Consider the following 26,913-nt stretch of genomic DNA (forward strand, 5'->3'; position numbering starts at 1 on the left):
AAGGAAAAAAGAGGTCAAATAAAATTTCAGAAGTGCAAGAAGGGGGAAATTTCTACTGGCAGCAACTTTCTGAGCATACTCTTGAACACAATTGATGTTTCTATAAGATAAGAGGCAATAAAGCCACTCGTTCAGAGATCGAAGAGGCACCGCTCTTCGAATTTCAAAAGCTAGATTTTCCTGAATAAAGTTTGTTGGCATATTTCAGACGTAATCTCAGTTTTTTGTGATATCGCGTGCAACTTTGTCAAAGATCTCTGACAAAGTTGAAAGCGCATAAATCTTACTATTCTAATTACACCACAGTTGCTGACAAGAGTAAAGGCACAACACCACTACCTGCTATTGGGGAAATCCCTATATGATGCATCTTCAACAAAGCATCTCGAAATACTCGGTTTTCTTCCTCTCCGAGAATACATCTTCAAACAAGTCACACCAGAGCAAGATTATCTCATATCTTCAGGGATGAGAGTAAGAGTATCTCATATCATGCAATCTCATTGTCCTTTCCTTTGTCCTTGTTCTTACCTGCAAAGACAAGGATAAAGAAAGCAATATGTCGGAACCTCCACTCAAACTCCCAATAAGTAACTGACTGCCTGGAACCTTTCTTGATTGCTTACCTAGCATTCCTCTCGAGTAGTCGTCTTTAACTGTTGTTGGAGCTGGGTCTCCAGTCACCAAGAAGTGATGAACCATCCAAATGCAAGGGTTGCATTCCACTCCTGCATCAGAAGGTAAATACTGCAGGAGAATATGCCACACATGCATGGGGGAAAACCAGGGAAAATACAACTTAAGCATGGGGAGCAAGTAAGACAAGTGAAAATGATACATTGAAGCATATGGAGACAAGCGCAACAAGCACGTGTTGATTCATCCCCGACAAAACCGAAGATCACTTGCCACGTGAAGCTCCTCATGGTCCACTTTCATTCAAGATCAAGCCACGAAGTCCTTGAAGAAATCATAAGTCCGATTCAAGATCAAGTGTCCACCACCATTGAATAAAATTCCTCTCCAGATTAAAAGAGTAAATTCAAACCTTTGGAGGAAGTCTAGCAGAAGGCCCTCCAACCCAGTTCACGAACAAGCCTGTGGAAAGTTAACAACATGTAAAACACCTCTTTCGGCAACTCTACTCGCTAAGGGACTGAAGCATAATGATCAATGATTAGCCTAAAGAATTTGAAATCAGGGGGAGATACTAGTTAGGGGAAGCATCCAAAAACAGATCAAGATTTTAACAAGTTAACTGATGTTGATATGTGGGCATCCAAGGGGGAGTGTTGTAAAACAATGCGTATGTTTGCCCACATGTATATAGTAAAGGTTCACAAGTTAAATAGTGAACTTTTTGCTTTCATAATGTTTTCTCTATAAATAGAGCATTACAAGGAGATGAATGAGAGGGACTCATGGAAGAGATTGTGAAGGAGAGAAGGAAGAAAGAAAAAGAGAGGAAGAGGAGAGGAGAGAATAGTGAAAGTTATCTTTGTACTCCTATTATTCCAAATTATAATGAAAGCACTACTGCTGCCCCGAAGACGTACTCCAGTCACACTGACATTGGAGGAACCTTGTAAATTTTGTGTCTTATTTATTTATTCCATTGCACACACCGTCGATTTTACAACAAACAATAGAAAAAGAAAAATAAATAAAAAAGGAAGACCCACACTTTTAGGAATGTAGTAGAAGGTTCCCTCAAAGAACCGATAAAAAAAAAATTCCATCCAATTTATACTTTCCCTCTCTCGTGAGAAACTTTCTCTTAATTTGGGAGTCTCGTCTCACCGATTGTGAATGTATCCAATTTCGATAAATTCCAAAGCTGCCGACCCTAGCTATGGTTGGGGTTGGTGGTAGTTCCTTCCTCCTGCCCTTTGTCTCCTCTTTTCTAACATGATGTTGCTTTTTCCCCCCACTTCCTACCCCGATTTAGCTTGTCCCTCACACCACAATAGCATCCGTCATCTTTGACCATCTCTACTTCGATCTGCAATCACTATTTACCACTATTTGTTGCGGCTCGTCGAGAAAGTGTGTAGAGCTCCGGTGTTCCCATTGGCTAGGGTGTTCATAACACCACCACTTTCTCATTGGTTGCTGCCTTTTTCTGCAGCGTTGCTCGTGTACTGCCATAGGCTTCTTCCACTTAGTGACTAGTTTTTTTCTTTGTGGCTGCGTTTGATAAGTTGCTTGTGGCTGGTTGACGTGATTGGTGAGGCATTCGTCGGTTGGAGGCGTGGGATCTTGTTGGTGCACTGTAGCAAAGGCGATGGAAGTAGACATCTAGGGTGTTTTTTGCTAGTTTCCGGTTTGGGCCTGAATTCTTATTTGGGCTCCTTTTTGTTTAATTCTGCTAGTCCAATTTTGCTTGTACTTGTTTGTCCTTAGACCTTTGTTGTGTAAATTTGGGTTGTTGGTAATGGAAATGTTTACCTTTGTTCAAAAAAAAAAAAAAAAAAAAGAAGAAAAAAGCCAACAATAGCTCACATATACAAGCAAACGAAGGGCTAGAACTGCGAAACAAGATGGCCTCCTATAACCCCGCTTTCTCGAGCTTTTTTATCTTTATGTTGTTTCCATTACTCTTGCAATTTCAATTTGGTACACAGCTTCATCATATTTTTTACATTTATTTGTGGATTTTAACTATCCTCTACGAAAACTATCCTATACCAGATGTCATTTTAATCAATCTATGCATACCTTGTCTAGCAGAGTTCGTCAATCTGAACTATTGATTAAGTACAGTACTCTGGAACGTCAAAATTATCTTAACTATTACGTCCTTATATACGTAGAAATTTATATAAAACAAGGAACCGTAGCTTAGTGTGTTAAGTTGACAATGTTGTGTATTTTGACTGGTTGACATAGGTAAAAGTGAGCTCCGACTTAACTATTACTCCAATAGTTGCCAAAAGCTGAAGAAATCATCAAGCAAGAGGTCACTAATCCATTTTATAAACATGGAAATAGCAATTTCTTGGCTAAGAAATCTCTTTCACGATAGCATCGTTCAGGTATGAGTTGTCTGCCTTTGACTTTTGCGTACTAGTTAATTAAGTCAGAGACATCAAATTCATAATTTTCATTAGTTAATTAACATTAATTTGTGGCATGCAGGGATGTGATGCGTCTCCATTGTTAGAGAGTGTGAAAGGAATAAAGTCGGAGAAGGCATCGGGGAGGAGCTTCAGTATGAGAAATTTCAAGTACGTAAACACAATAAAAAAGGCCCTTGAGAACGAATGCCCTTCCACTGTTCCACACAGTTAATTTCTTGTGCTTATGTTGTTGCTCTTTCGGCAAGAGATGGCTTTGTCATGTACATATTGTAGTGAGTTTCGTTCTTTTGGTCATCACCACATGATCAAAGATTCATGGTCACCCGCCTTTTGGATTTGATATCAGGATTAGAGAATAAATAGATACACTTTTAAAGCTTTAACCTCAAACTTTGATCTGAAATCCATAAATGAGTAATAATCATGCATTTTTTTTATCACATGGTCTTCGAGAAAATTTTAATATTACATTCCGTTTAATTTTCTTCATCTATTTCGACACTTTAAATCTCTTTACGATCTTTGCAATAAAAAAGGTACGTTAATAAATTAAATTATCGTTTCAGTTGACTTTCTTCGTGTTCGATTAATTAGTTTTTCTTTGAGAGGTTAGGCTCCTTGTCTCGTCGAGATTCATTACTTAAGAAGATTTAGTTGCAGTTAGAAGGGCCACGCATTGAGATGAAGACGGGAAGGAAGGACAGTGAGGAGATCTATGCAAGTGTGTTGGAATAGTTTATTCCTAATCACAATGATTCAATAACTTTAGTGCTCTCTCGCTTTCAGTCCATTGGCATCCATGCCGAAGGAACAGTGAAAATTTTGGGTAAATTTCCACTATCTTTGACATCAACTCTTGAATATCAAGTATTTGAATATTTATATTCTAATTGTATAATAATTCACCCAAGAAATTAAAAAAAAAAAACAAAATTCAATATAAATCTGATTCTAATAGCTTAATGGGTCAGCTAATTTTCGATGTTATTATATAAGACATACTAGACCTCCATATATCAACCAAGGAAGAAAATATCGGTGATATCGGAAATATCGGTAGTCCGAAAACACGGAAATATCGATGGAAATATCGGTAAAATATCGATATCGATAAAAATTACATGGAAACCACGGAAATTGTAAGAAAAACTTGGAAATTTTTATTGAAACTTTGTAGGATGTTTATTTAGTCAATTATCTATTAGTTTATCACAAAAAATTGGAAGGAAATGCATTGCATGATGGATTTAACATTATCAAGTTGATTATATAGCGATCTGACAAACATTATGAGTGTAGAAAATATGTAGTAATTAATGAAAGAAGTCTAAACACACCATAATCATTTATATATAATGAATTAGTACAATATTTTACACTTTAGTACCACATAGAGTTCCTATGAGGTTCAAATTTGTCACTATCTTCATCATCTCTATGTGTAGAATGAGTGTATTGTGAAGAATAGTTATCAAATGATAAATCCCCAAAATAGTTTTGCATGTAATTGTTAATATGCCACCCATATGGATCCGAGATTGGTTGAGGTTGTCCATAAGAAAAATCATTTGAAGATTGAGGCTGGGATTGTTTCCATGAGTCGCTCGATTCCATCCCAACAGGAATGGGATATGAAGGGTAGGGAAATGGTTGGTTATGAGTATAACCATAGTTACTACTTCCCAATCCAACAGAGTCTGAAGTTCTAGATAACGAGTCATCTTCTTGACTTGACAAAATCCCTTTGCCTCTTTCTCTGCGAGTATAGTCCTTCCTTATGGCACCAATTCCTGGTCCTGCCCGCCTACTGCCATGGTCATCATCCTGTGTTGCATGCGTGAAGTTTGCCTTACCAGTGAAGGGGCTCATATATCCGGGAGGTGGTGGTCCATAATAGTTTCCATATCCACCACCACTACCTCCAGCTCCACTATGTCCTTCATCATTCCCACCTCCGGTGGTAGGTGAGTCTCCTGATCTTGTACTAGAGGTATCATTAGTATCAGCACGATGTTGTGGTTGTGTAGGATTGGAAAAAGGTGGAATTCCAGTGTTGCTTGGTATTGGGTGCAAAAGTTCTTCGAAAGAGTCAGCGCTGCTAGATCCCACCTCCTCCTCTAATACTCTTTCTACATTTATCCCTTCATTACGTGCTTCTTCAGCAACTCTGGGAGCGGGGTTGCCTTCATCATCATCTAAATGAAGAGGTCTAATCCATTGAAAAAGTTGGTTACCCTCCGTATCATCATCTTCACCAACAATATCAAACACATCTAGTGGGTCACCACGGTCGACATGATCGATTTCTGCTTCCTTATCTCGAATTTGAAGCTTCATGTTGTAGTAGCAATAAACTAATTTTTCCAAGCTACTATGAGCCAACTTATTTCTTTGCTTTGTGTGTATGAGTGCAAATGTGCTCCAATTTCTTTCACAAGCAGATGAGGAAGCTGTTTGTGATAATACTTTTATTGCTAACTTTCTCACAGTTGGTGCATCGGTCCCATACATGATCCACCATTCAGCTACAATGAAAAATAATGTTGATAAGCCTAATAACTCCAACAAATTCTATTATAAACTTATAGTGAAATATGTTTATACTCACTAGGAGACATATTTGTTCGAGCAGCAACTGATGTTGGTTCTCCAAATGTTCTTCTTGCATCTTTAAACCATGTTAGCTGAATACAATAAATTGTGTTAGTTTAATCCAACAAAGTAATTATTATAATTTAAGTAATTGTGTACCTCATTTCCAAATTGGCCAACTGCTGGTGATGCAGGGTCTAATTTAGAGTATACATTATGTACAGCACGTATAAGGTTACCATCATCTCCAACACCGGGTCTGTATTGGTATCGGGGATTCAAATAATATGCTGTTCAAAGAAACACATACTCTAATAAGATAAATAATACTTATGCAACTAAAGAAATGAATTGCAAATTATGACATAATTTATACCTGCTGCATGCAAATCGTGGTATAATGTTTTATACCATCGGTCTTCAATTATTTTTACGACCCACCTTGCACCATGTTTTCTTTCCAATTCATCCTTCACTACACGCATCAACTCATATACAGCCCCCATAGTAGGATACACTTCTGTGTCAACGATCCGTAAAACTTTGTAAAGAGGTTCAAACACTTGACACACATGTTCTGTTTGACTCCAAAAAGCATGATCAAGCACTATACTTTCCACCATACGACCTGTATTTGAGCGGCTGAAATTGTGGTTGGCCCAATCGTCACTAGTGAATAGTTGCTTCAACCCTGCTTTCTTCTTGAGTAGGCTGTTTAATGCAATATAGTTGGTGGCGAATCGAGTGGTAGCTGGACGAATAATTTCTCCTCTGCAAAATTCACGCATCTTTGCCAACAACCAACCGTGATTGTAAATATAATTAGTGATCGTTCTAGCTCTTTTGACCACAGTAGCAACATTCTCTCTCTTCCCCATTGCCTCAAACATAAGATCAATACAATGTGCTGCACATGATGTCCAAAACACATTATGATACTTCATTAACTTTTTTCCAGCTTTGACAAATGCAGAACCGTTGTCGGTCACGACTTGGACAACATTATGCTCTCCCACCTCCATGATTACATCCCTCAATAATTTGTAAATATACTTGTAATTCTTTATATGGTCTGAAGCATCAACAGACTTCAAAAAAATTGTCTTGCCCTTGGAATATACCATGAAGTTGATGATAGATAATCTGGTCGGGCCGGTCCATCCGTCACACATGATTGTGCAACCATTAGTTTCCCACTTTGACCTTAACTTGTTAACATACTCGCCAATGTCTTTATACTCCATATCCAAATATTTGTTTCTTATCTCATAGGGAGTGGGAGGTTGTACTCCAACACCGGCCTGTTGACATCCCACTACCATATTTTTGAAATGATGTGATGAAGCCTTCGCAGCAGGGACATTTTCATAGATAAAGAACTTGTTAATTAGACGCCCCATTCCCTCCTTCACATTACCTCCCTTGAAATAACTCCAAACACTCTTTTGACGTGCGTTGGATGACTTATATAAACTTGGGGCTATTGGTGGTGTTGGTTGTGATTCTCTAAGACTGCCTCCCCGTCTCATTTGTGCACCACCACTTGTCCCGGAACCTTGTCCCCTATTAGGAATTTTATGAAGGTGTTCTTTTTCCCATGCTGACTGTTTGGAGGCACGTAATGCTTGTTTCAAACTGCGTCGTTCTTCAGGTCCCATGTCATCATCACATTCGTCCTCATCGTCATCATCATCACTGTCAACCGCTTGGCCATAGACTTCTCCCCGTAGCCCAGCTCGAATAATTTCCATTCCTTGTGTCATCTTTTCCTTCTGCTGTTTTTTATTTTTTAATAATGTGCTGATGAATGCCTTCACTTCTGGGGGGACATTATCGCATCGTTGGACATTTTTTGCTGGATCTAATCCACTAAGATGGTACTTAAGTCGTGTCACTCCACCACTCTTCATTACCCGACCATAATATTTGCACATTGTGCCATGTTTGTTTCCGTCTATTGGGTCGCCATGTTCCCAAGCTGGATCACGTTTACTAGCTCCACTAGACATCTTAAACGTACCTACATTTAATTTGATAAAACCTAATATTAATGAATAATAATCCAATTTGATAAAAAAATAATCACTGATGAATAATAATCCAATTTGATAATAATCCAATTTAATGAATAATCCAATTTGATAATAATAAAAAAACCTAATATTAATGAATAATAATCCAAATCGATAAAAAAATAATCCTAATATAAAACATAGTGATGAATAATAATCCAATTTGATAATAATAAAAAACCTAATATTAATGAATAATAATCCAATTTGATAAAAAAAATAATCCTAATATAAAACATAGTGATGAATAATAATCTAATTTAATGAATAATCCAATTTGATAATAATCCAATTTAATGAATAATCCAATTTGAGAATAATAAAAAACCTAATATTAATGAATAATAATCCAAATTGATAAAAAAAAATAATCCTAATATAAAACATAGTGATGAATAATAATCCAATTTAATGAATAATCCAATTTGAGAATAACAATAATATAAATATAAGTTAGGAAGGGCTTAATAAAAAGTTGTACACATGCTTTCTAATCTAACCTCCGACCAGGCTAACTAATATATTTCATATTAAATTCACAAACATGCAACTGAGATCCCCATGTTCTATTTTACTTTTTATTTTATTTTTTTGGTCTTAACTTAATATTAATGAATAATAAAAAACCTAATATTAATGAATAATAATCCAAATTGAAAAAAAATTAATCCTAATATAAAACATAGTGATGAATAATAATCCAATTTGATAATAATCCAATTTAATAATAATCCAATTTAATGAATGGTCCAATTTGATAATAAGCCAATTTAATGAATAATCCAATTTAATGATTAATAATCCAATTTAACAATAATCCAATTTATTTGTTATTGTATAAATTACAATAATATAAATATAAGTTTGTAAACTTACCTTAAATATGGAACCCTTTGTGTTCAAGCTTTGGAATAGATCTGGAATGGCTTTGAAAATGGTAAGGGAAATAAAATAATAAATAACATTAAACATATTAAAATAATCCTAGGGAATAATTATACAACATTACTTAATTACTTAAAAAAAATTAACATGTAATTGTTAACATTACTTAATTACCTACAAAAATTAACATGCAAGTATTAATTAGTTAAAAAAATTAACATACGAGTCCATACAAATTTATTTGTTGTTGTATACATTACAATAATATAAATATAAATTTGTAAACTTACCTTAAATATGGAACCCTTTGTGTTCAAGCTTTGGAATGGATCTGGAATGACTTTGAAAATGGTAAGGGAAGAAGAATAAACGAAATTGCTCTGAGGGAATGCCTCTGATACTCCAACTCTCATAAGGTTTTGCACATCCTCTGAGGGAATATAAGTATATAACAGAGAGTGGAACATGGTTTTGCCTGTGAAAGCATATCACAGACTCACAGTGATACACGGTTTCATTATTAAAGTTCTAATATTCGTTGTCCATTGTCTGCAATTGTAAAAAGTGATTGAAAAATTAGTGAGGTGAGTAAGATGGGGTCAATCAACCACAGAGGCACACACACAGACATGCTATTATTCGTTGTCCATTGTCTACAAATGTAAAAAGTGATTGAATAATTCATGAGGTGAGTCAGATGGGTCACTCAATCACAGAGGCACACACGCACACAGACGTGCCATCACACACGCACACAACACACGCACACATATCACACACGCATACCGCACTCTCTCTCTCTCTCTCTCTCATTCTCGATCCTTCTCTCATCTTCTCTGAGTCGCGCCGGACCTCTCTTCTCCCCCTTCTCCATTCGACCCACACACACCCACACACATATCTCCATCCTTCTCTCTTCTTCTCTGAGGCGCATGACCTCTCTTCTCCCCCTTCGCCTTTCGACCCACACACACACAGATCTCCCCCTTCTCGATCCTTCTCTCTTCTTCTCTGCCCTCGATCCTTCTCTCTTCTTCTCTGAGGCCTGACCTCTCTTCTCCCCCTTCTCCATTCGACCCACACACACACAGATCTCCCCCTTCTCCCACTCTCTCGATCCTTCGCTGCCGTTGATCGTGGGTCTGGCGAAGTGGAACATGGCTCAGTCGTCTCAGGTAAGATTCCATTGAAACCCTAACTTAGATGTGTTGAATCGTTGATGCATGCGTGAAATTTGAGGCTTATATGTGAAATTTAAGTTAAAATTCGTGTTTTTGCAAGGTTTTTGGGACGAAATGGGCTCGGGAACAGGCACACATCTCCGGCGTTCTTCTCCAGCGTCCGATATCGGAGTCCGATTGCCGCGTTTGCCGACATTTCTCGATATTTCCAAAATATCGCGATATTATCGATAATATCGATAATATCGCGATATTTGGCCGAAAACCCCACGGAAACCAGTTTAAATATCCATGTCCCGAAAAATCGATATTATCGGCGAAATATCGCCGATAATATCGATATTTAAATCTGTGATATCAACCAAAGAATAGATCAGTGTTGTAAAATCGATGGTATGTGTGCAGTGGAACATAAAGTAAATGAGACATAATATTTACGAGGTTCGGCAAGTGTGCCTACGTCCTTGGGGCAGCAATAGTACTTTCTTTTATTATGTGAAATAATAGAAGTACAAAGATAACCCTCACTATTTTCTCTCTTCTCTCTAGCCCAGCTCATTGGTATTTTATTCTATATCTCTCTTATTTCTCTTCTTCCTCTCCTCTCTCTTCTTTTCTTTTACACCTCTTTCCTTCCTCCGTATGTTCTCATTTTATAGGAAAAAGGTTACTGTAGCAACACTATTTGCTTTACAAACTTTCTTCATATGAATGATAACCTATTTGATTTTTCTTTGGATGAATAGTAAATAACTATTCATGTGGGCTATCCACATATTACATTACAACACTCCCCCTTAGATGACCATATGTCAATTTCGGTTGCCTTGTTAAAAACTTGATCTGTTTTGGATAATCCCCCTGATGAGTATCTCCCCCTTATTCATGTGGGCTATCCACATATTACATTACAACACTCCCCCTTAGATGACCATATGTCAATTTCGGTTGCCTTGTTAAAAACTTGATCTGTTTTGGATAATCCCCCTGATGAATAGTAAATAACTATTCATGTGGGCTATCCACATATTACATTACAACACTCCCCCTTAGATGACCATATGTCAATTTCGGTTGCCTTGTTAAAAACTTGATCTGTTTTGGATAATCCCCCTGATGAGTATCTCCCCCTGATTTTGAATTCTTCAATCTAGTTGATTACTAAGTTGATGCAATCTGATATCATTCATGATAGTTTGAGTGTTTACTTTTGAAGGTGGTTCACATGCGCTCCAAATTTTAATGGCCACAGGTTTTAACCAAACTCCCTTATTTCTGAGAGATATGGAGATGTGGCAATGAATGTTGCTTCCTTGATTGTTGTAGGATCGATCTATTTCCATATGTAAATACAAATCCTTTCTGAGAGTGATTTGTATGCAGGCTAGAGAGGTATTCAAATTTTGCTTGCCCAATAAGACCATAGCTATTAGTGAGTTCTTTGGAATAAAACAAGCACATGTCTATAATTTCCTGGAGTTATCAAAAGTTAAACTTCATTCTAATACCATATGTTGATATTGTGCTTCACAGGAAATGTAACATCTGACTTAGTGTATTGTACTAAATGCAGTAAGACATATACTTCACTAGGATATGGTACTCCTGGACCAAATATCAATACATCATTTCCCTCACGAGGATGAATGATTTTTCTTAATGTCTAAATATTAATTAACCACTTGAGTGTTCAACTCATAATCTTCAATCCATATGGTTCTTTAATACCATAAACATCATGGATAAGACTTGTGTTGGCATATTGTTCAATCTGCAGCTTGAGACAATATTCATTTTAACACTTTATATTCTTTCTAGACTCTTCAGGAGTCCCATTCTAATATTATTAGCTTTGGCAAGAGATTTAGTATGTTGCAACAACATCATAAATATAGTACTCACTAAGGCAATTTATACCATTCATTGGTATTGAGTATATAATTTATGCTTTACCTTTCCAGGGTTTCCTTCAAGCAATCTAAATCCTTCGGGGATTTTCTACACTTCGTAACACATTCTCTTTTGGAATTTATACCGAGCAACTTGCTTCCATGTATACTTGAGGGATTTACTTGTGGAGATATGCTTCGGGCATATATATAATTCTTCACTGAAATGAACAAGCTTTACAATGAAAAATAATGCCACCAGGAGTGTATTACAATTTCAAGTTTCAATTGGAAACCTTCTGTCATATCATGTGAGTGTATTTTACTGTGTTACAAATGACCATATGTAACCTTCTGGGTTTAACATCATTTGGCGAATTGTACTATAGGTCCATTTTTTTCACATTCTTAATAAATTGTAATGGGATTGCCTTTCTCCATATTGGCCAATAATTTTTCTTTTTTGTCAACGAACAAAAGAACGTGGCTCAATATCAACATAGCTTATTGATGAATTTAGTAGCTATTGTAAAACCAAAATTAACATTGGTAATCATCAATTCATGATCCTATAATTCTCATGTGCATGTGCATGCATATTTATAAGTATTTCATTACTTTGGATATCATTGCCTCTTCATGGGCTTTACATTGTCTCTTCTAGGACAGTCATCTCTTATTAGATGAATTGTTTGAGCATTTGGATCATAACCTCCTCTAGAGCGTCATAGAGCTTGGATTTTTAATCTCTACTTTTGGGAAGTTGAATCATTGGAACCTACACATTGATTATGCTTCAGACATGAGATATATTAAAATTGTCATGTCCATGGATTATCCCTTCTGGAACTTGAATCCAAGTGGTGACTGTCATGCATCGGGCGTAATAGTTCAGTAGTGCTAAGTCTATGGATAGTCTGACTGAGACTTCAATTCGTTCGACATCTCTGTAACTTGTAAACAATTAGTAATTTTCATTACTTTTTTATGCCTCATGTGAATGATATAAACTGGTAGAGTTTGCTGGGGCTATGAGTAGTCCATGCACAAATTAACAATCAAATACTGGTCGAAATCAGACAAAAGAAAATAGGTAAAAAACTTAGGCTTTTTAGCCAAAATGGTCCTTGAGAATGTCCACCTTCCGTTATTTTGGTCCCTAAGATTGAAAATCAATAGAAATGGTCCCTAAGAATGTTTAGCTTCCGTTATTTTGGTCCTTCCGTTAACAACTCCGTTAAGTGTCTCGGAGCTCTTGCCCGAAAGTTTGGGCAATTTTCAAAGCTTCGTAACTCAATCGTTTCTTAACCAAATTCGACCCATAATATATCAAAATGAAGATAGGAAAGTGTAGAACAAGATTATACCTATTTAGAAGCCCAATGGTTGTCAGAGATGGCCGGAATATAGCCTGAAAGATGACTGGTCAACTGGAAAACTAGAAAACTCGCCAGAAATTGGGTAAACTTTAAACGTTCTTAACTTCTTTCTTTACTCAATAAAATCAAGTAATTCAAAACTGAAAATCATAGTTCTCGATGAGATGAAAAGAATGGTACCTTTCTCAATGACTAAATCGCTGTGGTTTGGTCGAAAAATGGCTTGAAACTGTGTGTTGGTCTCGAGTTAGCCACTTTCGAGCCATTTTTCGGCCAAACCAGAGCGAATTAGCCATCAAGAAAGGTACCATTCTCTTTGTCTTGTTGAGAAGTATGATTTGTTTTTGAATCACTTAATTTCGTTGAGTATTGAAGAAGTTATGAATGTTTAAACTTTACCCATTTTCGGCGAGTTTTCCAGTTTTCTAGGCGACCAGTCACTTTTCAGGCTATTTTCCGGCCATCTCCGACAACCATTGAGCTTCCAAATAGATATAATCTTGTTCTACACTTTCCTATCTTCATTTTAATATATTATGGGTCGAGTTTGGTTAAGAAACGATTGAGTTATGAAGCTTTGAAAATTACCCAAACTTCCGGCCAAGAGCTCCGAGACACTTAATTGAGTTTTTAATGGAATCACCAAAATAATGGATGGTGGACAATCTCATGGACCATTTATATTGATTTTCAATCTTATGGACCAAAGTGATGTGTGATGCAAATCTCAAGGACCATTTTGGCTGAAAAGCCAAAAGTTTACTACCCTAAATTTTTTTTTTCAACATTTTATACATGAAGATTTTTTTCGTCTCAGTTTGGTACCTAAAGTCATAATTTGGGACACTTTCATACATCCGTTAAATTTTCTGTCAAAACCTCCATTAACAGATGACATGGCACTCACGTGGATAATAACTGAGTGCCACGCGTCAACATAAGCCCACGTGAATATTAAAAAATAAAAAAATAATAAAACTAAAAACCCTATTTTTTTTCTCCTCCCCCCTTCACCCGAGCTACCATGTTCTCCAAAACCTCATTTCTTCATTTTCCTTCCTATTGTCGTCGCCTTTTCAAAATCCTCACCATGTCCCTTGAGCAAGAACCAACTGGAATTGGGGACATGGACTGCGTCAGCGTTGGAACTGATTCATCACTACATTCTCCACCTAGGCAACCAACCCTCCCTTCTTCTATTCCTCCTTTTCCTTCCCTAGTCACATTGTGAAGTTGGAACGCATCCTCATCGCCGTCATCCATCATAGTAGGTGATAATCTAAAGGCCTACATGCAAATCATCGATGTCCCTTTAATTTTGCAGTAGAAAAACAACATCTTGGGCAGATATGAACTAAGATGACCGAATGAAGCCTAAGTCCACAAGCCTCTTTTGGGGATTCGAGCAAAAAATTGGGTTAGGATTTTTGGGTTTGGTATGAGGAGGAAGTCGAATTGGTGGGTGGAGTGGGGGACTGATATAACATGGAGGTGGTGGTTGAAGATGAAGGTTGAAGACGCGACTCAATTCGTCAAGGCCGGGAAGAAGGAAATTGAAAAGCCCCTCTAGGGGAAAGGGTTTGATAATTTCTTTGGTTTTGGGTTAGAAAGAACACCAAAAGCAAAACCCATCTCTAATCAATTTTTTTTTTAATTTTTAAATATTCACGTGGCGCCCATTCATTGGCCATGTGGGTGCCCTATCATCAATTAATAGAGGTTCTAATAGAAAATTTAACAAATGTCTGAAAGTGTCCTAGAATTATGACTTTAGGTACCAAACTGAATTGTTGAAAACCAAGAAACTTCATTATAGTAAACTGAGATTAGCCCAAATAGTAAATAAATATTGCAACACTCAACTTTAATTAAATAAAAGGGTTAATAACAATTTACTATGCTAAAGTTTATTGGTTTTCAACATTTCATACATCAAGTTTTTTTTTCCGTTTCAGTCTGGTACCTAAAATCATAATTCTGGGACAATTTCATACATCCGTTAGTTTTTCCGTCAGAACCCTCGTTAATTGATGATGTGGCGCTCACATGGACAATGACTGGGTGCCACGTGTTAATATAGGCCACGTGATATTAAAAAAAATTTTAAAAAAATCTTTTGTCTTACTCTCTTTCTTCTCTGCACATCCTCCCTTCCCAAACACCCATTCTTGTCTCCAGACTTCCCCACCCAATTCCTCACCAGAGCACTAAATCTCCCCCACCTAAACACTATTCTTCCATTAACCTTCTCTCGTCTTCTCTTAGTTATTGAAGAAGCGAGAAAGTAAAACAAAATGATATGTCATGCCTGCAAACAGAGTTGCAGGCCAAGACCTAAATCCATTTGAAAAATGGGCAGCGGACAACGAATGGAGGTGAGGTACATGGCCTCGATGGGGGAAGGATGAACCCAACAAGGTGTGACAGTGTAAGAACAACAACATGTGTGCGTGCAATGTCGTAAGAGTGACGACCTCCAATCTTACCCTGCTTCCTCCTTGTTCTCCATTTTCACCCCCAGAACGCCGCAACCCAAGTGTTTGATTTGCCTCCTCGCCACGCCCGCCGCCACCTTCAACTCCAAACTCTCATCTTCCAAGCTCTCTATACGAAGCAAGCCCTCTCTCTAGCAAGCCCTCTCTCGAATTTAAGTTTTTTTTCTTTTGGATCTGATAAGAAAATAATTTGTTTTAGGGTTAATATTAGTTTATTACACTGAAGTTTCTTGGTTTTCAACATTTGATATATCAAGTTTTTTTGGTCCCAGCCTGGTACCAAAAGTTATAATTCAAGCACACTTTCATACATTTGTTAAGTTTTTCGTCAAAGCATCCGTTAACTGATAACAAGGTGCTTACGTGGACAATGACTAGGTTTCATGTGTCAACCATATGGATATTAAAAAAATTTAAAAAAAAATTCTTTCGTACGTCTTCCCCTCCATTTTCCCCTACATATCCTCTCTTCCTAAATGCCTATTCCTCCATCCCGACTCCCCCCCACCTAATTCCTCACCATAGCGCTAAATCTCCCCCACCTAAACACCTATTCTTCTATCAACCATCTCTCGTCTTCTCTCAGTTCTCGAAGAAGCGAGAAAGGTAAAAGAAAAGGGATTTGCCATGCCTGCAAACAGAGTTGTAGGCCAAGACCCAAATCATTTGAAAAATGGGTGGCAGACAGCGTACAAAGGTGAGGTCTATGGCCTCGGTGAGGGAACGGAGAACCCAGCAAGGTGCGACAGCGTGTGTGCCATGGCACAATCAACCAGTCTTCGTGTCTTTACCAACCCCGATCTCACCCCCTTCTCTGTAATCCAACAATGGCGGCTTCAATTTCCAAGCTCTTCAATCCCACTCCACTTCCTCCTTGTCCTCCATCTTCAACCCTAGAACGCCACAGCCTACGTGTTTATCGAGCGCGAATAGCATAAAAGCGTCATCGCAGTTGAGCCTTCCCCCTCGTTAAATCATTACCATGAGCGTCCAATCAGCCGAACCCATCTTTATTCGTTGCCAACGCTGATGGATCTGCGGTCACATTGAGGGTGAGCTTGGTGACGATGTCGAAACGGGAGAAGAGTGAAGGGAAGATGGGTTTTGGTCATGCGGTAGAGGTGGGGTTTTGTCCACGATTGAAATGAAGCCCATCTCGGATCTATACGGGTCCGTCGAAAAGACACGGTTGAAGACGGAGGTGTTGGAAGATGAGCCGTAGCTGATGAGGTAGTTGTTGGAGGGAGTGAATGAGGCTGAGAAGTGGAGGAGAGAGATGAGGGTTAGGGAGAGAAAGTGGAGATTAATGGTACATTTTTAAATTTTTAAAATTTTTAAAATTTTTTAATGTTGAAGTGGGGTCAGATTGACACATGGTGCCTAGTTAGTGTCTACATGGGTGCCACGTCACCAATTAACGTTGACTTAACAGTAACCATAACGGACGTATGAAACTATCTCAAAATTTTGACTTTAGGTACAACTCTAGGATGAAAAAAAACTTGAACTACCAAATGTTGAAAACCAAGAAATTTGAGAGTAGTAAACTAAGATTAACCTAATTTTAAATTGGAGTCTTAATGAAACATTTTTGGTACTATTCATGTTAGGGACATTTTTACTCTAAAAAGTTACTCCTGGTACTATTCACTTACAACACATTTTTGTCATTTTGGTTAAAACTCAAAGTTTTCAAGTCCTTTTAATGAGTTTTCCTATTTTAAATACCCATGTGTGCCTAAATTAACACGTGGCACCCAAACATTGTCCATGTGGGCACAACATTATCAATTAATGGAGGTTTTGATGGAAAACTTAATGGATGTGTGAAAGTGTCATAGAATTATGACTTTAGGTACCAGACTAGGACAAAAAAAACTTGATGTACCAAATGTTGAAAAATAAAAAACTTCAAAGTAGTAAACTAAGATTAACCCTTTTTAATTTTTTTAATTTTGTTAGTTTTTCTATTTAAAAAAATAATAATATCCACATGGCCTATATTAACATGTGGCACCTAGCCATTTAGGCCTGTCAAACGGGTCGTGTCAGTCGTGTTCGTGTCGTTTTCGTGTAACACCTGTTATCTTAACGGGTCGTGTCGTGTCACACCCGTTATCTTAACGGGTCCTTAACAGGTCGTGTCACTTTACCCAACGGGTAAAGTGACCCGACCCGTTATGACCCGTTAAGAAAAATATATTTTTTTCTTAAATTTGCACATACCACACATTGCCACATAAATATTACTTCAAAACATTAAAACACATTTATCGTTTAAGTACTACATCTACACTCGAAAATAAGAGCCTAATAAAAAAATAATACATACACTACTAATCTATTACAAATTTTAAATGTGCAAGGATATGCAAAATGAAACAGTTTTTGTTTTCAAGGTTGTGAAATCTTTCTCAAAAGTTTAAACCTCAATTTACAAAATCCTCGATTTACATCGATCATCATGAAATTGCATTGGAACTTTGGCTTGATCTATTGCTTTCAAGAGTTATGTTGATGATGTTTTCAGTAAGGTTTTCCACGTCATAACTATCTTCTGCATAAACTAAGCATAGAAAAACCAAACATTAAAAATCATTCAAATTATGAGAAGTTTACCAAAATAATTATGAAAAAAAATAAAACAATAGTACTATACCATACTTTTATTAAGTATAAACATAAGATTTTGTGGTATCCACTAGTGTAAATATTTTAAATTGAAGATCGAATTCAATCATTGTATTCATATAAGGTCAAGGAGTGTAGTTGTAAAAAATCATCAAAATCGGAGTTAAATTAACTGTTAAATTGTGATTTTTTGTTTATAACCGTCAAAAAGTTTTGTCTCGTTACTTGCTCTCTGAATGTTTGTTTTTTGCAATTTTTGGCGTATGCGATCTCGAAATATATACAAACATGTTTGACGGTTGGATCATTGAAACTAGTTTCGTAGAATGAGTATCCCATCAAAACAATAGATTCACTAATACTTAAGAGTTTATTCATACTTTTATTAAGTATAAAATAAGATTTTGTGGTTTCCGCTAGTGTAAATATTTTAAATTGAAGATCGAATTCAATCATTGTATTCATATAGGGTCAAGGAGTGTAGTTGTAAAAAATCATCAAAATCGGAGTTAAAATGACCGTTAAATCGTGATTTTTCGTTTACAACCGTCGAAAAGTTTTGTCCCGTTACTTGATCTCTGAAAGTTTGTTTTTTGCAATTTTTGGCATATGCAATCTCGAAGTATATATAAACATGTTTGACGGTTGGATTATTGAAACTAGTTTCGTAGAATGAGTATCCCATCAAAACAATAGATTCACTAATACTTAATAGTTTATTCATACTTTTATTAAGTATAGTATAAGATTTTGTGGTATCCACTAGTGTAAATATTTTAAATTGAAGATCGAATCAATCATTGTATTCATATAGGGTCAAGGAGTGTGGTTATAAAAAAACATCAAAATCGGAGTTAAAATGACCGTTAAATCGTGATTTTTCGTTTATAACCGTCGAAAAGTTTTGTCCTGTTACTTGATCTCTGAATGTTTGTTTTTTGTAATTTTTGACGTATGCGATCTTGAAGTATATACAAACATGTTTGACGGTTGGATCTTTGAAACTAGTTTCGTAGAATGAGTATCCCATCAAAACAATAGATTCACTAATACGTAATAGTTTATTCATACTTTTATTAAGTATAATATAAGATTTTGTGGTTTCCACTAGTGTAAATATTTTGGGTATAATTATTATAGTATATATAATTATTATAATTATTATAGTTAATTTAATATATATATATATATAATTATTATAGTTTTTAGGGGTATAAAATTGTTAAATTAATATATATATATATATATATAATTATTATAGTATTTTTTTAGGGTTATAAATTATTAAATTAATATTCTGCTTATCGTGTATCGTGTTACCCACGTGTATACTCGAACAAACCCGTTATCTTAACAGGTGCTTATCGGGTTACCCGATAACGACCCGTTTCGTTATCGTGTCGACCCGAACACCTGTTAATTTCGTATCGTGTCGTGTCGGGTTATCGGGTCGTGTCAGGAATTGCCAGGCCTATAGCCATTGTTCATGTGGGTGCCACATTATCAGTTAACGGAAGTTTTAATGGAAAACGTAACAAATGTATGACAGTGTCCCAGAATTATCACTTTAGGTACCAGACTAGGACAAAAAAAATAACTTGATGTATGAAATGCTGAAAACCAAGAAACTTCATACTAGTAAACTAAGATTAATGTATAAAGAAGTTACGCAGTACGGCATATTGTACAAAGTAACTCACGACGGAGATACTAAACAAACAAGAACATTAAAAACATAACAGAGACACGATATTAATTAACAACCCAACTGTGAATTATTCTAGCTAGTTCCACACTAGTACCAAAGTACGTGCATCCGCACACCCACTAATAATTAAGTGATAAGTGATCAAATCATCACTAGCTTAATTAGCTAATTAACAGTTTCTATGCAAAAGCATCTGCGGCGTAAACCCTAGACCTGACAGTTTCTGACACGACACGAAAACAACATGAAAATAACGGGTTTCGGGTCAACACAATAACTCGGGTGATCCGTTAAGAACCCGTTAATAGTATACATGCGGGTAACACGTGGGTAACCCATTTCGACCCATTAAGAAAACATTTATTTTGATAATTTTAAAGTTTAATTACTAAAAGATTTATTATAAAATACAATAGTCATATTAATATATACAATGTATTCTATATTAAATATATAGTTTTGTATTATTATTCTATATAAGTTATAAAAAAGATTTTTAGTCCTTATTTATTTTTATTATGAGAGTTCCTAATTATCATTACTAGGATAAATTTTACTTAACATGTTGTTGTCCAAAATTAAAATAAACTAATATAGTATTTGTATAGGCAAGAACTAAGAAGACATACATACAAGTATGAAAAATGTGAAAGAATATATAAACACTCATGATTCATCATTATTCCTCCACGAGTAGATAATGGTTACACTTACATTATCGTTTAGATTTTTAAAATCCTCCAAACCTTCATGAATAATGTTTTTTATTTGAGGGCAAAATTAATAAAATTAATAATTATTATTGTAGAAGTGTAAAAGATGTAAAAAATATATACAATCACTCATAGTGACAAACTTTACAACTTTCTTGAAGGGGTAAGCTTCGAAATCCAACACTATAATTCATAAATCTTAAATTTATATTTAACCATCGATTGCCATTTACACTTTATTCTTCTTACTGAATTTCATTTTTAAAATTTTCATTTTTGAAAACATGATCATCTGGTAGATGTAAGAAGATGCATGGTTCAGATCTTTGATATCATGTTTCGATATTTACGGTTAACTGAAATATGAGTCAATGTCATATAATTCGTAGAAACTTTATAAACATCAAGCAATATTTTCACTAACCGTAAAACTTTGAATATAATATCAACGATCCAAACCGTTCATCTTCCTGCATCCTCTAATAGATCAAGTTATCAAAAATGAAAATCTGAAAAAACAAAATTTGATGAGAACAATGAAGTGTAAATGTAAACAACAATCAATGGTTAAATTTTGATTTATGATTTATATGATTATAGTGGCAAATTTTGAAGTTAAGCTCTTCATGAAGTTGTAAAGCTTGTCATTACGAGCGTTTATATATTTTTCTATATTTTTTTACACTTCTACATTAATTAAAAAACTATTAAAGACTTTAGGTAAGTGAAAATATACTTAAAAGACAAATGTGTTTTTATGTTTTAGATGTGACAATATGGTATGTATATACTTATTTAGTATTATGTTTTTCATTTGATTATTTATTGGTTTAAAATATATTTTCCTTAACGGGTAACGGGTCGAGTCATATTACCTGTTAATATTATCGGGTTGGGTCATTTTACCCGTTTATTTTAACGGGTGTTACATGACACGACCTGTTAAGATATCGGGTATGACACGACAACGATACGAACAGGAAAAACACGGCATGAATGTCAAGTCTAGTAAACCCTAGCACCAACCACCGGGAAAAGCCCTTAGTTTGGCAAACAACTGCACAGTTACTTTTACTCACGCATGTTCCATTGAAGCGGTTACTCTCAGACTCGCAGGTCCTACACTCGGCAACTCTCGTCTCTTTAAACAATTATTCCAAATAAAATATGGTTACTATGCATGCTTATAATCGTAACATATATATATATATATATATGAAGTTAGTAATCGTAATATATATATATATATATATACATATATATATATATATATATCTATATATATATATGTAATATATATATGAAGTTAGTAACAACATTGAGCAAGAAGAAGCAGATAGTTGGGAGAAAACACATGGAACACTTTTTATGTATCTGTAACAAGTTTACACTTAAGATTTCAAACTTAGGGTAACCTAGAATGATACTATAGCAATACAACTGGGAGAAATCTGAGATCCATATAAATCGGGACATCTTAAAAAATAAAGTCATAAATTAAAATGCTTAAGAATTTACTAACAAAGCACATATATTAATCTGTAAAATATTTCGTACAACATATTACAATATCTTCTCACGATCACGACGCATTTTCAAGTTTTGAAAGGGCGTTGCGTAATAATTTCATTACTAATACCATCAAATATCTCTTTCTATAAAAATAGGGGTGTGATAACCACACACCTCTTTTTACTTCTCCCACATCTTTTTGGTTTTCGGCCGTCGGATCAAATGAATTGAAGAAGATCAACGGATATAAATTAACAAGGGGTGTGTGAGAAGTAAAAAGGGATGTGTGGATAGCACACCCCTAAAAAAACCATGTTATCATTCATCCATTAATTTTCTTACAATTTCTCAATTGATCTTTTAGAAATTTCATAGTTGAAAATGCTTTATCTCGTCAAATCATTATATGCAATATTTACAGTTTTTTCACAAAAAATTGAGTTAGGGCATCCACCCCTTTGGCCCAAGATGGCTCCTGTCCTTGGTAATACCACGTATACTTTGCAGAAACGTGAGTGAAAAATTTGAAAGTGTTTTAAGAAAAAAAAATGTGGAAGAGTCTTTTAAAATGTTATCAAGAAAATATTAATCTTTAAGGATTATTTCTTCTAAAATAAAATAAATAAACAGTTAAGTCTTTGTTTAAAAGTTGATTTGGCAATTTCGAACCTTTTCCTAATTTTTTTTCTTGTGCTTCAACCTCACCTTGTCTTACATATATTACTACTGGTTTAAAAGCCAAAATAACTTAATACAACAGAAGCTGCGGATAAAAAAAGTATATCTGAAATCGACAATGTGACTTAAATAAATCTTTGTGACACAAATTAAAGTAATGTGTTGAATCCAACTACACTAAGTGAATTTTTCCAACAAAATGCCTTGTCAAAACGGAAAAAAAAAAATATTGTTATTAGCATTTCGGGATAATAGGCAATTAAAAGTACGTAAGGCGTGGTGAAAACACTACACTAGACATATGAATAATGATCCATGTAGGGTCATTCAATTTATTAGCAAAAGCAACCATGTGGATACATGACCATATCTGGCCATCGCATTAGACAAGCACGATCTCTACACAGATAACATTTCTTTTTAACAAAATAATTAGCACTTTTTGGTGCAGACGCATTTACGAGTGAAGCCATCGCCAATACATTTGCCTCTGGTGAATTGCTCCTTTCTGCAGGTGTGTTTACAGTTGTTAGACGAAATGCACAGCCCCTTGAACAGGGAGCTCGGAACCTCGCAGATCTTTCCCTCAACTGCCTTGCTTGATTCAGTCTTTGCCTCAATACCCATTGGCCCCATCTCTAAAGATCAATTTTTTTTGTTGAATAAGATGCTTTATTCGAAACATCATAAAAATTTAATTATTAAAAAGAGGTATAATTACCGGTAGATGCCAAAAGCAGGACAAGAACGAAGGCGGCTGAAACAAGACGCATTGAACGCTCCATTTGAATCTGTGTGTATGTGAGTGTGTGCTTGATCCGTGTGTTTTTATGTGTGTGCTTATGTACTATAAGAGAGATCTTAGATGCTAATGCAAAGAACAATAACCATGCAAGGCTTATTATATAGGGTTTTTGTCCAGATTAAAGAAGATCGGTCTCCATAAAATGAGGTAACTCCATACCCAAAATACAAAGTTGAAATTTCCAACTTAAGAGGCACCATAAACCAAATTCCTATTTTTGTTGACTAAGTTCTCCGTCATACATTTTTCTATGCACATTAGGGTTTCTTTTTCGAGCACATTTAACTTTTGCTTTTAAAAGAATATTTGGGTTTTTAAGCATGTTTGACTTATTATTCACATTTTTATATGTAAATGAGGCGGCATATATATATATATATATATATATATATATATATATATATATATATATATATATATATATTCACATAAAAGGCCATAGTTCTTATAACAATATAATTGTTTTTTACACAAATTTTAGTCTATATGTACCAAATTAATCTAAATTATAAATAGATCAGGGTTTGCACATCAGGTGTAGAAGGAAGATTTTTTTTAACGTTGCTTTAGGTGATGTGGCTAAGTCTAATAAAATGAATGTTAAAGTAGAATCGTTGAGGAAAAGATAATTATTTGTATTCCAAACGTAGGGCATTACAAAGACTTAAATTTGTTGATAGTTAAACACTACTAAGCATAATTGCTTGGGTGACGAAGCGATAGTTGTCGTGCAAAGGTAAATACGGTCACCGAAAACATTGGGCGGCGAAAAGGACGTTGCGCAAATTCTGTCGCACAAAGCTCGTGACGTCAGACATTACGCGACGGAGGAAAGTTCTTCGTTGAGTGAAATGAATGTTGCGCGACGGAATTGGTGGTTGTTGCGAAAAACAAAGACCTATAAATGAGTGTTCGTTGCGTGTGATCCTCCGAGCGATGAAACTGGGGTTCGACATGGTGACCCTTGCATGATGGACATAAAAGCCATCGTAGTAAGATTTTAAAATTATTTTTAAAATTATTTATTATTTATTTATTATTTTTTCCTTTTAAATGTTGATAATATTGTTTTATGTAACTTTAATTAATTTAATGAAATTAAAAACAGAAAATGTAAAGAAGAATATTGGATTAAAAAATTATTGAAAACATACAACGGAAAGAAGTATTCTAAAATTTGCAATAATTATAAAAATCTACAATATGTAGTCGTCCACGTCACAATCGCCTGCTGGTGGTGTTGCTATTGCGTTGGGGGGCTGGGAGGTTGTAGCTGCTGCGGCGGGGGGTTGGGTGGTTGTTGTTGAAGTTAGTTTAACGTCGGGGAACCGAATGCCAGAGATTTGAAGGGCGAGACGAATTTGGTTCATCAAATTGCTTTAGGGCGCAAGCTGAGACTGCTAGGTGACAATTTTCTCCTTTAGGTCCACCACTTCAAATGTTAGCGGTTCAATCTCTTATGTTCTCTACCTGGAGAAGGAGGCAGAAGGGTCCTGAAGGCGGGCTTTACCAAGCCCCTGGTGAGCATTCCCCTGCCTACGACTGATGGCCTAATCGAGTGTGTCTATCATGATCTAAAAACCCACATCCTTAGGGGAAAACACCTCCTTGATTAGGGTCTCTAGGGAGAAGCTAGGAAGCTACCTCCTTAAGAACGGTCTGGTCTTTCTCCATCATGGTGGACTAGAAAAATGAAAACAAACAAATTAATTTTAATATACATGTAATTAATATTAATACTAATTGAATATTAAAAAATGAAATAACTTACATGAAGCTACCCCCCTGAATGAAAAACAATATATATGAACACATAGATTACCAATTGTGTAATAGAGTAAAAAGAATCAAAACTTAAAATAAATATACTGTTACCTTACGTCGCATCTCCAACCTATAAAAGAAGCATCTTGAGCCGAAGCGGTGAAGACGTTTCTTCTTCGATCGATTGATCGAGTTTGCCTTCACTTTTTTCTGTTGAGTTGAAAAAATGTATTAGTTTATATATTTATAACAAATTAATGAAAAAATTAAAATGTTATTTAAAAATACACAAATTTTGATTAAATATTATTGAATATATATTATACTTACGAGGTATTTCTAATCTTAAAAATGGTCACACAAGCACTACCATTCATCTCGGCGGTCCACCAACTTTTTAGGGCACCCAACTGCTAGAACGACCTTCGGACCGTCATATTTCTCATAATGCTTTTGGAGGTCACTTTTCCACTGAGTGAACATGCCGGCGCAAAGCTTGTTGATGTACTGGTTTTGATTGGCATTGAGGTTCGTGAGCTCATAGTGATGCTGCAAAACTTAACAAATAAATAGTAGTTAAAATTTATAATATTTGTATACTTTAATAAAAATTTAGTATTTGAGGTTGAAAATACTTACCGATAATTCATGAAGAACGGCTTCCTTGACTTCATGTGGGACAACTATCTGTGACTCCCACATGTGTGGGCAATGATTCCTAATAACCGAGCCAATGTCGCTGGCCAATGAACTGTGCTGATCATTGCAGCTGCACAATGTTGAGGATCCCATGTAATGATGATCTTCTCAGTCGGGGTACGAGTGGTCTGTGACATCTTCAGAAGTCTGCATGACCCTTTTTTTTTTTTTTTTTTAACTACAAAATAAACAAGGCAAACATAAGAGGAATGATATTTTCTACTGAAAATTCAGCATAACCTCCCCTAAAACAATTCAAACACTTTATACCAATTAGGGACTTTAAAACAATTATAATCTAAATTCCAAATTGTTAAATTGAAAATATTGTGAGAAAGATGCATTACCTGTTTGGGACCCCTCTTCATGGACAGAGGAAGCCTCACTAGACTGCTCAGCCTCCTCATAACTCTGGGGCCGTCGATGAGTTCGTCGGGCGCTTAGTAGAGGATGGGTCATCGAAGAAGTCGATGACGTAGAAGCCGGAGACACCGTTGGACTGAAAGGCATGACCGGAGACACACCTGTCGTGCCTATATCAGGTTAGGAGGTGGTAGCAACACTACTTGCTAGAGAAGGTGTCTGACTAACCCTACTAGCTGCCTGGTAGTTTGAAATTAAGTTCGACATCTACAAAAACAATAAATAAAAAAGTTGCATTCCACTACTTATATTCAATTTATTAGAGTATATTACATGGCACATAATATACATAATCCACCAACACCAACATGTTTTTGTTTATGTTTTGCATTTAAAAGCTATCAAATGTTTGTAAAAAAAACATAAGGAATGAATCCTAAGTAGCTGATGTTACATCCTGGCCTGGG

General features: G+C 35.7%; 2 protein-coding genes and 1 pseudogene across 3 annotated transcripts; 1 reads left to right on the forward strand and 2 right to left on the reverse strand.

Annotated features, from left to right (window-relative positions):
• Positions 1-2,540: 2,540 nt before the first annotated feature.
• Positions 2,541-26,913, forward strand: part of LOC126594038 (peroxidase 21-like) — a 57,484-nt pseudogene continuing 33,111 nt past the window's right edge.
• Positions 4,216-9,216, reverse strand: LOC126594036 (uncharacterized). Of its 2 annotated transcripts, XM_050260235.1 has the most exons (6): positions 8,920-9,216; positions 8,621-8,661; positions 6,049-7,692; positions 5,832-5,962; positions 5,689-5,764; positions 4,216-5,605 (listed from the first exon to the last, which is right to left on the reverse strand). In XM_050260235.1, exons 3-6 carry the CDS (start codon positions 7,679-7,681, stop codon positions 4,461-4,463), a joined length of 2,985 nt encoding a protein of 994 aa, XP_050116192.1. In that variant the 5' UTR covers positions 7,682-7,692; positions 8,621-8,661; positions 8,920-9,216; the 3' UTR covers positions 4,216-4,460. The 2 variants fall into 2 exon arrangements, with proteins under 2 accessions (XP_050116192.1, XP_050116193.1); XM_050260236.1 differs by lacking the exon at positions 8,621-8,661.
• Positions 23,118-23,705, reverse strand: LOC126594039 (defensin-like protein CAL1). Its single transcript, XM_050260239.1, has 2 exons — positions 23,537-23,705; positions 23,118-23,453 (listed from the first exon to the last, which is right to left on the reverse strand). The coding sequence occupies exons 1-2, from the start codon at positions 23,598-23,600 to the stop codon at positions 23,248-23,250; spliced, it is 270 nt and encodes an 89-aa protein (XP_050116196.1). The 5' UTR covers positions 23,601-23,705; the 3' UTR covers positions 23,118-23,247.

Source organism: Malus sylvestris, chromosome 12, assembly GCF_916048215.2.
Source record: "Malus sylvestris chromosome 12, drMalSylv7.2, whole genome shotgun sequence".
Classification (NCBI taxonomy): domain Eukaryota; kingdom Viridiplantae; phylum Streptophyta; class Magnoliopsida; order Rosales; family Rosaceae; genus Malus; species Malus sylvestris.

Excerpts from the sequence above, each read along its gene's own strand:
- LOC126594039 (XM_050260239.1), bottom strand. The coding sequence starts at position 23,600 with ATGGAGCGTTCAATGCGTCTTGTTTCAGCCGCCTTCGTTCTTGTCCTG. Across the intron at positions 23,454-23,536 it reads CCTGCTTTTGGCATCTACCG|AGATGGGGCCAATGGGTATT; the intron begins GTAATTATACCT and ends ATTGATCTTTAG.
- LOC126594036 (XM_050260236.1), bottom strand. The coding sequence starts at position 7,681 with ATGTCTAGTGGAGCTAGTAAACGTGATCCAGCTTGGGAACATGGCGAC. Across the intron at positions 5,765-5,831 it reads TTGGCCAATTTGGAAATGAG|CTAACATGGTTTAAAGATGC; the intron begins GTACACAATTAC and ends TATTGTATTCAG. Across the intron at positions 5,606-5,688 it reads TCGAACAAATATGTCTCCTA|CTGAATGGTGGATCATGTAT; the intron begins GTGAGTATAAAC and ends TTTTCATTGTAG.